The sequence below is a fragment of the Emys orbicularis genome, chromosome 8 (genome assembly GCF_028017835.1).
Source record: "Emys orbicularis isolate rEmyOrb1 chromosome 8, rEmyOrb1.hap1, whole genome shotgun sequence".
Classification (NCBI taxonomy): Eukaryota; Metazoa; Chordata; order Testudines; family Emydidae; genus Emys; species Emys orbicularis.
This window is the reverse complement of record NC_088690.1, coordinates 10696932-10710475: the sequence shown is the minus strand read 5'-3', so window position 1 is coordinate 10710475 and position 13544 is coordinate 10696932. Positions and strand designations below refer to the sequence as shown.

The 13544-nt window shown below is 43.4% G+C and overlaps 1 protein-coding gene across 1 annotated transcript in view; it reads left to right on the top strand.

Moving 5' to 3' along the window:
* The window catches only part of RAB3B (RAB3B, member RAS oncogene family), a 130207-nt gene that overhangs the window by 87176 nt on the left and 29487 nt on the right, over positions 1–13544 (top strand). Inside the window, exon 4 of the mRNA XM_065409499.1 lies at positions 9664–9782. Coding sequence (XP_065265571.1) covers positions 9664–9782 — 119 coding nt within the window. The remainder of the gene's footprint in view (positions 1–9663; positions 9783–13544) is intronic.

The following is a 13544-nucleotide window of genomic DNA, read 5'->3' as shown; positions in this document are numbered from 1 at the left end:
CGTTAATTTCTTAGTGATTCATAGGGCAGCCTGAGCTCTCTTCTCTCACCGCCTAATATTCTCAAAACTTCCTTTTGTCTCAGAAGTGACTTTTGCTTAGCCCCTTGCTTGATGCCTTTAAAACAGAGTATCCTTTTCAAAGGAAAACAATTATATAAATCTTATCCCATCATCCACCATGCTGAAGTGCAGAAACTTCTTGAGTGGAACACTGCAACTATTTAACAATGTACACCAACACTACACAACAGTTAAGCCAAAGCAAAGAATTAAAAAATCATATTGAATTAAAACTACAGAGGGAATTTAGGTGGAATGAGTTAAAATCCCTATGTAAGTGCTAATATGTATAAGAAGATAATATACTACATATAGGATAATGGCCACCATGTGATAAATTGCACAAATAAAATACTTGTTGGGAAGACTATGTAATGACAGCCATCCCAAATTCATGCTGATAAAATCTGTATATAACCCTATGAAATATAATGTGTGTGGTGGTGGTGGTGGTGGTGGTGTTGTTGTTGTCAGTAGCTACCACTGTGGTGCTTTGCTCTTGTTCGATGAGAACAGTCGGCTGCGTGCGTGTTCCCTCTGTGTGCTGCCCCAGCTCTGTGCAGATAGCTGACACAGCAGACCCTGAGAGAACCCCCAAAGACCACAGACTCTAGTAAGGTACGAAGGAACCCGAGCCAGGTTTATTGTCAAACGAAGCACAGTAATAGTTTCCCGTAGATTCTACAAGACATACTACGAATTTGTGCCCCCCTGGCAATGGACCGGCTGAGTCAGTGGCGGGACTTTCCACTGCCCCCTAGGCCAGACAAAGATGCGCACTCCGGGACCTACTTTTATACAGTTACAGGACAGATTACTCATCCCTACTGATGTATTAAGGTACACCCCTTGGCTTATTAGGGTGCTGTCTCCCCCTTTGATCATGTTGTTTCAGACAAACAGATCTATCCATCATGCTGTCCATTTGACCCTGTCTTTAAGATCCACCTGCCTGTTCCTTGTTATGTCTATGGAGTGTCCTTGTATCGGGCTGTCCAGGTGTCATCTTGGCACAAGTTCTTCTTATTAGCACTTATGTGTGAATGCACCTGCTTCTAACAACCCTCTTCTCGCCAACTTCTGTGAGTGAGGCCTGCCTCTGGCTCACAGCCCAGCTTTTGCTTAGCAATGCCTGGAAGTACTTTGGTTCAGGCTTCAGGCCTCAGACTGGGCCTCTGACACAAGAGCTTATGTTTCAGGGCCTCATCTTACTACGTGTGTGTGTGTGTATGTGTGTGTGTGTATATATATATATATATATATACATGTACACACACATACCCATAGTACAGAGGTACATTTAAGTGTGTTAGGACCTTTAATTCTTTCCAATATGTTTAAAAATTTAAATTTGTTTTTTTTAAATGTGTGTTTGGGTATATAAAATACAATACAATATAACAGTGGCTCTCAAACTTTTTTACCTTTCACATAGCAAGCCTTTGAGTGCGACCCCCCCCTTATAAATTTAAAACACTTTTTAATATATTTTAACACCATTATAAATGCTGGAGGCAAAGCAGGGTTTGGGGTGGAGGTTGACAGCTCGCGACCCCCCATGTAATCACCTCATGATCCCCTGAGGGGTTCCGACCCCTAGTTTGAGAACCCCTGCAATATAATATAAAGGACTGCCATAAAGAGCCACCAAGTCCCTGCAGCTCAGCCAACTACTTTACTCTTTTAATGAAGAAGATGGAAGGTCTGCAGGGATCAAATCAGCATCAGCAAAGAAACAAGGTTAAAAGCACATAGTTCCAGGGTGGTAGTGTTAAGCAGGGAAGACTAATGGCGGTGGATCTCCTACAGCCAATAGCCCCCCCCCCCCCCCCCCCCAAAATCTGGAATTCACAGTTAAAGATAATTTTTCCTGGGAAAAGGAAAAAAATACTTGGCCCAAGATGATTTTCAATCCCTGAACTTCAGCAGCACAGTGGGACAAGACACAGCTTAAATTTCCAGCAGTGGAGTTGTCATGGTTCCTCATTCCATAACTTTATGGAGGACATTCATTTCAAGATGCGACCTCAGAGAGTCTGATGGATGAGAACCCCCTATTAACGTGGCTGGACCAAGTCACCATGTCTGTGTGAATATAGTTGGGTTAAATTCAGATTTTGTATAAGCCGATGAAATTTCACAGATGTCAACAGAGTTGCCTCTGCTTACAGCAGGTCTGAATTTGGCCCATTGTGCTTGAATATAAGGACACCAAGTAAGTAAGGTCACAGAACCCCGTAAGTAGTGACTCTATAAGCCAGCCAGTTGTTTCTGTTTGGGTATAGGTATAGAATCGCCAAAGGGCTCACCCTTTTTCACAAACTCAGTTTGCCTACCTTGCAAGGAGAAGGGGCTGAGGGAACTCTTCTGGGAATCAAATTATGATTTCAAGGAGTCAGATGTTTCTCAACAGATGCTTAGATGTCAAATAACTTGTCACTCCTGGCATCACTGGGCCATATGATCTGTTATCCTGTCTCCAACAACAGCACCATTGAAAGGAAGGTATAAAAAGTCATATTATAAATCTCACAGTTGGGTGGGGGAGGGCAGAAATCTCTTCATCCTAACTGGAGATCACTGATGTCGTGATGCAGCGGTGACTGTTGTTGCTGTTTTGTTGTGTATTAAGCACCAACAGTGTGCTTTGTGCTAAGACACAGTCAGTCACTGCCCCAAATCTCTTACCGTCTAAGACAGACACAGAGTAGACAGAATGCACTGGAAAACCCAGAGGAGGGAAGAACTAGGATTTTTGTTCTAAAAATATATTTTATATCATTGACTCAAGGCAGAAGTGCGTCATTGTGAGGGATCCAGATGAAGAGAAATCAGTGAGTTAGTGGACTGGAAATGTAAACATTTGTGACTGTATCCAAGCAGTTGAACTGCAGATCAATCTTTTATTTATATAGATGTCTGATTTTACCACCAAGCTGTTTGTCACATGCTCTAGGACAAAAGTGGTATGTGATGTGTGCTTAGATTAGATTGACCCTGATTCAGATGAGAAATTGCACTTTTCTTTTAAATTCTTTGTGGTCACAAATAGTTGTCAAAAGAACAACATCAATGAGAATCCTGACTTTCAAACCTGAATAAAAAAGCATGAAATTGGGGCCTAAAATCTTAAGCATGATGACCCTTTTAAATGTTGTCCTTGGCTTTCTATTTCTGTTAATGCAGGTTTAAAAAATTCTGGATATGCTAATGTTATCATGAATAGTTAAGAATTGGATCATTTGAGTAGTTGGGCATCTGACACAAGTACTCCATGCAAACGCATTTGGGTCTTGGGTCTTTCCCTGTGACTCATGCTCAACTTTTGATGGCTCAGGTATTGTAAGAGCTTTCATATTTTTGTCCGAAGGTCCCTTGTAACAGGGTTTTTTGTTTATTCTTTTGCATATAGCAAACTTAGTTGAATGTCAAGGGGAGGTACATGTGTTATCGCAAGAGAACCCAGACACTGGGTTAGTTATTAGCCCTAATGTACCTTGCTAAGATACTTCTTTGCCTAGTTATAAAAAGCTATCTTATTCTTAGTCAGGGACAGCCAAACAGGCTTCTGGACACTGAAGGTTCAGGCAGTTCTTCCCAGGCTGTTAATTAGAACTACGACATCATTTGTGCTGATCTCTGCCTGTACCTCATGTACTTGCTTCCCTGGTCTTTTAATCAGCTTAGTTATATTCTGTCTAAAGGTCTTGCAGGCAACTCAAAAAAGCCATCAGTATTCATTATTTCCCCCCTTCATTAGAAGACTCTCCCAAACAATAAACTTAGGTGCTTAGTTACATATAAGGGCTTGCTGTGTTTTAAACTCAGGGTGGGGTGGGGAACTGCTACAAATGCAGAATAAAGAAATCCAATTATGATAGCTACTGCACTGCATGCAGTATCTTGGGGGCCATTGCATTAGATTTATGAATGGTTTATGTATGATTGTGTTCTACTCCATGGGGGAAGGTTACCGGGGGGGGGTGATTAAGGTGAGTCACTGAGGTCATGTCTACCCTACAGCCACTACAGTGGCACAGCTGCAGCGCTGTAGTGTAGGTATTTCCTACATCGACAGAAGGGTTTTTTCCATCAATGTAGTTAATGTATCTCTCTGGGAGGTGGTAATTAGGTCGACAGAAGAATTCTCCTGTCTGTCGACCTACCTGCATCTATGCTAGGGGTTGGTTAGTTCGACCTAACTATAGCATGCAGTATTTTTCACAGCCCTGAGTGACATAGCTAGGTCGATATAATTTTAAGTATAGACCAAGGCTGAGACTGAACAACTCTAGAGAGGAACTACCTCTTGGAGTGGTGTGTATATATTGGTTCAAGCTGGGTTTTCCAGAGACAAAGAAAGGGCTTTTGGTCTAAAAGGATGAGCTTGAACTGACACAGGACCTTCTTTCTGATCCCTTCTGTACAAGGGGGGGCCCCAACCCTTGCAGAAGAGGTGGAAAGACTTTGGCCTACTAGAGCCTCGTAAAACGGATGGGTAACTCCTGGTAAGCTTTTAGCATGCGTATAGGGACTTTTATTGTTTTCTCTGTAATGCTTTTACCTTAAGAATAAACATACTGGCTTAGAAAGAGGTGTGTGGTAACTTGTAACTGCTGGCAATACACTGTTCATAGCCCTTGGAGAGAAAGCAAAGCACAGGCACTGGCCTTTTTAGGCAGACTGGCTTGGTGGGGATATCACAGTGTTAGGCAGGGAACTGTGCAGTCAGGAGGGAGAGAGACATGTGTTACCTGTGTATGTACTCTACACACCATTGAAAGAAGCATGCAGTGTAGACGTACCCTTAAGGAGAGAGAAGGATCCTCTGGTGTAGAAAGCTGTAGCTTTCTCTACCGAGGAGATATTTCTGGGCTAGGGCTGTAGATATTCCCATGGACTGCATGGCTCCATGGTTGTGGTGGAAGGCCAAACCCTATCAGGAAGCTGCAAGGAACTTGTTTACATGAGCCTTCCTCCTCCAGAGAACTCCCTATAACACCCTGGTGAAGAATACCAGTGGTTACTGTGAAAGCGGGGGAAAAAAACATTAAGGCTTGCTTGCTAGGCAGCCAGCATCTTAGCCCTTCATGAGCAGATGCAAGCACTACGGCTGTGTATATTGAAATTATGGGAAGTGAGACTTGAAATACGTCAGGTCTGATTCTGATCTCACTTATAACAGTTATACACGGGTGTAACTCCATTGAACTCAGTGGAGCGCTTCCTGATTTAAACCAGTGCTGATGAGATTAGAATCAGGCCCTACATCTCTGGAGGAGTTTTGTACAGGGGGATTTATTTGCCTTAAACTATATTCTGCAAAGACTCTTTCAACCAGTCTCTGAATTTTTCTGCTGAAGCTGCAGGGTTGATAAAGCCCTTTTAGGGTACATCTACATTTCACTAAAAGACCTGTGGCACCGAGTCTCAGAGCCCAGGTCAGCTGACTTGGGCTTGCAAGGCTTGGGCTGCGGGGATAAAAATTGCAGCGTAGACGTTCAGGCTCAGGCTGGAGCCTGGGCTCTGAGACCCTCCCTCCTTGTGGAGAGTTGGAGCTCAGCCTCCTTTCTGAGCCCAAACATCTGCACTGCAGCTTTGTAGCCTTGCAATCCGAGTCCCGGGAGCCCAAGTCAGCTGACCTGGCCCAGCTGTGGCCATGCCGCGGGCCTTGCAGTGTAGACCTATCCTTAGACATTTTTCTCCAAGACTAAGGGGAGGAAACTTTGCTAATCATGTTTTAAACCAGTGGCATGAAAGGCCTTTTTTAAAAGCTGGAGTGTGGAGGCTGAGCACCACCATCCATTTCAGAACTGCTTATCCATAAGAGTAACTGCAGCAATCAATGTATTACACTGAGCGTGTGCCTTGAAGATAAGGCTCTGGTCTCCCTACAGCTATTTCAGAGCATCTGTTTGCTGAAAGATGGATGAAATACATTTGTGCAAATGATCCATAATACCTCCCAAACGGAAGATATTTTAATTACTTGAGTACTGTACCTGCTTCATGGAGCAGATCCAAAGGAATGGAATGTTTAGTAGGTTGGTAATTATAGACCTTTTCACCTCTAGGTGCTAGGTTAAATCTAGGCCACCTCAGTAATGAGTAAAAGTTGTTACACTCACCTAATAGGCATCAAATGGTATTGCTGCCTGCAGTGACTCAAGGGTGTGAGTACCAACTTCAGGGCAGACTTTTAGGAAATAGGGCACAAACCCCAAACTGTCTGTGAGTTCTGTATTTAGATTTCACCAATGAATTATCAAGTGTAAACTCGTCAGGCACTATAACAGCCTTAACATCGAGTAACAGACAGTCCCCTTTGGTACCCTGGTCTATCTTATCACTCAGATAAGTTTATTTTTGTGATAGATGGTCCCTTACACCAAGAATGACAGCAATATTCAGGTTACTCCCAGTTCCAAAGGACCAGTCACTAACCCCAGGTCCATTGCACCTTAGATATCACCATGACAGAATACGCCCCTGTATTCATACCCTACATACTATTTTAATAATCTTTGTACAAAACATGCCTTGTAAGGTATCATTATGAAACTTATAATTTCCTAGTCAGTATTGTCCTGGTAAAATATGTGTGGCAACCTTCTGTGTGAAGTTATAAGATTATCCTGTATGATGTTATTAACACATTTCCAAATGCCACAGCCCTACCCAGGCAGAAGTCAGGTTTATACTTAAAAAAAAGAAGGAATGTGTGTTTTGCCTTAATTTGCATTGAAGCAGTAAACAGAGTCATCAAGCAGGGAGGGCAAACAAAGGAGGTTCAAACAGGTGAAAAAAAAACAGCAGGGAATATTCTTCTACATAGTCTCTTTGTCTCCTAGTTTTCAGCTGGAAATGTTTTTCAAGAGGGGGACTGAAACTATAAAAAAGGAGGGACAGTCACTCCAAGACACCCCCCTTCCCTGCCCATCACATTCACTGCATCTGAAGAGATAAAGGAAGCAGCTGTTAGACCAGGGGGTGGGGAACCTTTTTTCTATCAGAGGCCACTGACCCACAGAAAAAAAAATCAGTCGTGGGCCACACACAGCCCCGCGGGGGCGTGGGCACGGAGTCTCAGGGCTTCTGGGGCCAGAAATGAGGGGTTCAGGGTGCGGGAAGGGGCTCTGGGCTGGGGCAGAGGGTTGGGGTGCGGAGGAGGGTGTGGGATCTGTTGTGGGGCTGGGGATGAGAGATTTGGGGTACAGGAGGGGGCTCCAGGCTGGGGCCAAGGGCTTTAGAGTGCGGGAGGGGGTTCCGACCTGGGGCAGGAGGTTCGGGGTGCGGGCTCTGGCTGGACAGTGCTTACTTCAGGCGGCTCCTGGTTGGCGGCACAGCAGGGCTAAGGCAGGCTCCCTGCCTGCTGGGGCTTCGTGCTGCTCCCAGAAGCCTCTGCATGTTCGGCCCCTAGGCGGAGGGACAAGGGGGCTCTGCATGGTGTGTGCTACCAGCGCCCGCAGGCACCACCCCCACAGCTCCCATTGGCTGAAGTTCCCAGCTATGTGAGCTGCGGAGCCAGCGTGGGGGCGGGGGCAGTGTACGGCGCTTCCCTGATCGCCCCTGCTCCTACGGGGCACAGGGACATGCCGGTCGCTGCTGGGAGCTGTGCGGAGCTGACCGGACTTCTGGCAACCTGGCGAGCATAAAACATAAAGATTCCAAGTTCCTTTTGTTGGGGGGCTTTTATCCCCCTCATGCCATGTGCTCAGAGCTGCAAATTCAGCTAATGGGAGCAGTCCACTTGCCTGAGTCATCTTCACAGGGAGGAAAGCAGAATAACAAAAGTCTTTTGTCCTCTTGTTGCAATACATAGGAAATTCCAGTTGCAATGTCCAACAGTAGTATGTCTGGTATTGATGGACCTTTCCTTTTGGGAAGAGCATAATACTTACTCTTGAAGTTCAGCCCTTCACACTAATTAGTCTCTCTCTCCTGTCTTGTGATTTACGCAGTCACAGAGGTTCACAATACAACCACTTAAATATTACCTTACAATATGGCTACCAATGTTATAAGTGAGATTAATGCATGCAGCAACTTGTGACCATTCAGTAAAGTCTAAACACAGACTTATAATTCTAATACTAACACACAGGTGAGCCAGACTGACTACGGCTATGTACTTGTGAGTATTCAGTTGAGACATGGGGACCTTGGCATGAGCTGCCACCTGGTCTGCCAGTGTCACAGATGGCCTATGTGAAATGGTTTCCTGTAGCCGTGTGTCAGCATAAAACTCACCAATATTTCATATCCACATTGGCAGTCCCAGCAGATAGGCCAAAAATTGAATGGACATGGAGACTGAGGGTTTGTCTACACATGAAATTATTCTTGAATAGGTATTCTGGAATAACCATTCCTGAATAAATCCATATGTACATAAATTAGTTTAAATCACTTTGGAAGTTGATTGAGCTAAACCAGAAAAAGGCACTTTTATTCTAGAATAAAAGTACACTGCTGGAGTTATTCTGGAAGTTATTTCATTTGAATGCTTAACTATGGGGGGACACTGCGCAAAATTAATCCAAAGTAACTTTTAAAGTGGATTAGTTAAACCATATTAAATGCCTTCAAAATTCCTGGGTGGATACTCGTATTTACTTCATGAATTAAACTAATCTGAATTAAAGCCACTTGAATTCTGAATGACAGTATCCATACATCAGAGGGGTAGCGGTGTTAGTCTGACGTGCATCCAACGAAATGGGTATTCACCCACGAAAGCTTATGCTCCAATACGTCTGTTAGTCTATAAGGTGCCACAGGACTCTTTGTCGCTTTTTACAGTATCCATACAGGAATTTAATGCTATTTGCCTAATTCACACCTTCAGTTAATTCAGATTAATTTTCCTGAATGTCCCTGTGTAGACAAGCCCTAAAATTCACATTTTACTTTCATCTGGAATAAGTTTAATGTATAGACAAACCCTGAGCTACTGTCTGCACCTCAAGGTAACCCCTCCAGACAGGGGCTTGTCTACGTAGTGGGGTAATGTGCTCTATTGGGGTGTGATTTCTAAAGCGCATTAATGTGCTGTGCATTAACTGATCCATGTAGACCCTACTGGTGTGCACTAAAGGTTTCCTAGTGTGTTTTCACATAGTCCTGTTTTAAACAGCACTTTCACAAAAGGCACTTGCAGCATCCACTCTGTGGCTAAACCAAAGATTTCACTCTCTCATCAGTGCTAAATTCTTATACACTCTTTACACAGAATAGCCCTTAACTGCTGTTCCATTTCCATCTGCTTGGAAGTGTTGACATTCAATGAACTCTGCCACATTCTGCTGCTGCACAGAGCGTGTGGCAGGGAACAGCAATTAAAGGGTTGACATTTTCCCTTATTTTTTTAACAGGACACGTGTCAAAACACAATGATCAGAACATACTTAATGCAGAAACATAATTAATACTAAAATTTGAACAGAAATCAATTACTGCAATGGGAACTGTTGAGTACTCAGCATTTTTGAAAATCAGAACACTGATTTAGTTGCCTAAATATGGGTGTAGGACCCTAACTTTTAGATCTTATTTCTGAGACCCTGGGCCACAAAGCCTAACCACTTTCATTTTTTTATTTAGGATACTGCTGGACAAGAGAGATACAGGACTATCACTACAGCCTATTATCGAGGCGCTATGGGGTTCATCCTGATGTATGATATCACCAGTGAAGAGTCGTTTAATGCAGTGCAGGACTGGTATGGAACAAATGATTGTTATCCCTCTTTTTTATTTTTTAAGCCAGTTATCTCTTCACCAATGCTTGTGGACTGTTTCATGTGGGTTGGGAGTAATTTCCTTACCTCCCCTGCAGTTGCTTTGTATTACTATGTTCTTCATCATTCATTTGAAATTCAGAAGAAATGTTTCACTATGGAATTGCGCTTGAGAAAAAGTTGCACAACTCCACTAGCTAGTTCCTTTAGGGTTTAAAAATTTTTTTTTATAACAGATTTTATTTCCAGTGGTGGATTTTTAAAGCTCTTGTTCACAGCAAAATATATATATATACGGTAATACACAACGCTTATGGGTTATTGAGGGTCTTCCCTATAGAGCCCACTACAACCCAGTAAAATGCTGGTTTTACAGGCCAGTTGGACACAGCCAATCATTATTATAACCTGGGTAAAATCTAAAGAAGAGGGGTAAAATTTTCAAAAGCACCTATTCCCATTTTCAAATGTGATTTAGGCATTTAAGAGACTAATCACTTTTGAAAATGGAACTTGGGATCCTCTGTGACATAGGAGGTTTTGAAAACTTTAGCTGACGTTTTCCATTTAACCTTTATGAACTCTATGGAAAAGGTTAATTGGTCTTATCAATTTTCAGCTGTGGTGCCTGGTTCAGTTCCATTATATACTCACTGCAACCTTAGTGAACCATTATCATTGCTGTACTGAGAGTGCATGTGGTTAAAGCTGCCTAAGACCCAAATAAAGTATTAATGGGGAAAAAATAATACTGAACGTATCAATATATGCTTCGTGGCGTTTTGAAGCACCTTAGCTTAGCTGGGGAGGGACGAGCCCTGAAAGTGTAACAGAGAGTAATTTTCAATACTTTCACAAGGGGCTCTGATAAAAAAAATATCTTTAACCTTTAATAGGCCCTATGTCCAAGTAATGCATGTGTTGCAGTGAGCAGGGTTAGGGATTGGAGAATCTCTTATTTGTGTTCACAACCAGGGAAGGAGACAATAGCATGTGGCAAACAAACTTATATTCAGGAGGAGGCAACAGCACATAGGAGACAAATTTGTATTACCTGCACCTGTTGGAGATATTTATTGCTCTTAAAAATATGCTGATCATACTGAGAATATGGCCCAGTGTCAGTGTTGCCAGGTGTCTGATTTTCGACTGGAAAGTCCAGTCAAAAGGGAACCTGTACAATGTCTGGTCACCGCGGGGCAACGGACGGGATGCTGGGTCATCAACCCATGCCAGGTCCTGCCCTGGGGGAGAGGGGTGTAACGCCTGTGTGTGTGTGTGAGAGGGGGTGCCCTGGGAAAGGCCTCAGTGTGGGGGAGGGAGTTGCAGAGCAAGCCCGCCTCACGCTCACCCCATAGCGGCAGCTCCTGCGGCTCTTGTCCCACGGGGCTGTCTGGGCTTGGCCCTCCAATCCAGGGGTTGCAACCTGTCCCCTGGTGCATGGGGCTGGGGGTCAGGCCAAACCTGAACAGTGCTGTGTGACTAAGTGCATCAGAGGTCAGGTTGCAACTCCGAGAGCGGGGAGCCAAACCCAGCCAGCCCTGTGTGACAGGAGGGTTTGTGGGTCAAAGTGGGAGAGTCCCATGAAACCTGGGACTGTTGAGGGTGGTGGTCTGCCAAGGGTCTGTCTAGTCCAATAACTTGACTGAAATCAGCAAGTGCTAGGTGCTTCAGAGGAAGGTTAAAAAACCTCTTGGTGGACAGCTATGGAATAATCTGCTCAGTTTCTCCCTAACCCCTCTCAGATTGGTTGGTTTATGCCCTAAAGCATATGAGGTTATATCCCTTCTAAAAAATCCCAACATTATTTATACACCACAACATCGGCTTTGGTGAGGCTCAAGTGAATGGAGACTTGTGAGCATTGGCATCAGGAGCCCAAACAGCTCCTTCATTTACAGCTCCTCAGTGACCAGTTCAAGGCCTCTTATTTGCAAGTGGCTGAGAGCAAGCTTTGAAAACCCAAGGCACTGACCGACTAATTGTCCAGTGCTGCCACATCCTCACCAAAGAGCCCAGGTAAGATGGTGCTCAGCTGTATGGAGAATTCTTTTTAAATTCGGACTTAAAACTGTATTCAACGTATGGTGGAGGGGAATGGGGGAGTAATAAATTAGTGTTGTTGGGGAATGGTAGGGTTTAACCCTAAAACTAGTCTCTGGGCCAGATCTTCAGCAAGTATAAATTGGAGTAGCTTCATTAACTTCAGTAGAGCTACAGTGATTTACATCTGGCTCTTTAATTATAAACTTTGGAAATAGTTTGGCTTTTGCAATGGAAAAATATAAAGCCATTGGTCAATCACATTTTAAGCTCAAAAATAGTATCTGTCTTTGGGCTTGCAAGCTGAAGCTGACATTGAGAAAATGCTGATTTTATTTCTGTCTTCTATATAAATGGCTGAAACATAATCTGGTACTAGAATGTATACCCAGCTTAATGTTACTACAATGTTAGAACAGCTTTCACTCAGAAAATATACAGCTTAACAGTAGGGCTAGGTCTTTTCCCTCTTCAGTGAGAGCAAGCCCAAAGAATCTCTAAAACAGCTTACTGTAATCACTCCTTTTTCTTCTCTTACTGCTTATGGGTCATATAGTAGAAAGGGTTTGTCAGTTTGCAAAGAGGCAGCCCAATGATTTAAGGAATCTAGAATGATTTGCAGGGCTTTTAGTGACCTTGCTGGAGTCTGATAGACATGTATGTGACTTTTACAGTTTCCCTAAATGATCACCATTAAAGCACATCAAAACTTGTTCTGGAATTATCTGGCAGTGGAAATATGATAGTTTTGGTATTAACTGTCAGCATCAAGTTCAATTCAGGTTTCTGTTGAATAACAGTTCTCTTTAATAGTGTGTGTTTATGAGATCTCAGGGTCATTATAATTATGCAGAAAGCATATGTATTACTAGAAGCTATACATCACTTTCCCATCTGTATAACAGTATGTTGTCCAACCTTCAAACACTAAAGGAGCATTTCCATCAAGGCATGTTAAACACAATTTTGATTAGAAACTACTGCAGATTTATGCCTAAATAATGAGGAACTCCATACTTAATTAGCTGTTAAACTCACAAGCAGAGGTATGAATCATATCACTGGAAATGTGTGGAACCATGAGTTAAAGGAGAGCCCCTCCCGTTAATAGTTTGTTTTGCATTCTCAAGTGACCACTCAGAGCTCCAAAAGTCTAATTGGCATCTTGGCCAATTAATCCCAACTACTGATATTTAGAGAATTTCATTCTGGAGTTGTACGCCCACACTTAAGACCTCCTTAGGTCATCTACAGAATCATACCACTGCATATGTGATGGGGCCACTTGGGTTTTCCAGTTAAGGAATAAAAACATAAGAATGGCCATACTGGGCAAGACCAAAGTATCCTGTCTTCCGACAGTGGCCAATGCCAGGTGTCCCAGAGGGAATGAACAGAACAGATAATCATCAAGTGATCCATCCCCTGTCACCCATTCCCAGCTTCTGGCAAACAGAGGCTAGGGACACCATCCCTGCCCATCCTGGCTAATAGCCATTGATGGACCTATCCTCCATGAATTTATCTAGTTCTTTTTTGAACCCTGTTATAGTCTTGGCCTTCACAACATCCTTTGGCAAGGAGTTCCACAGGTTGACTGTGCGTTGTGTGAATATGACTTTTCTTGTGGAACGGCATGGCACTCTGGTGTGAGAGAGAGAGAGAGACTGGCCATACCTTCCTAGAGAGACATAACAAAGG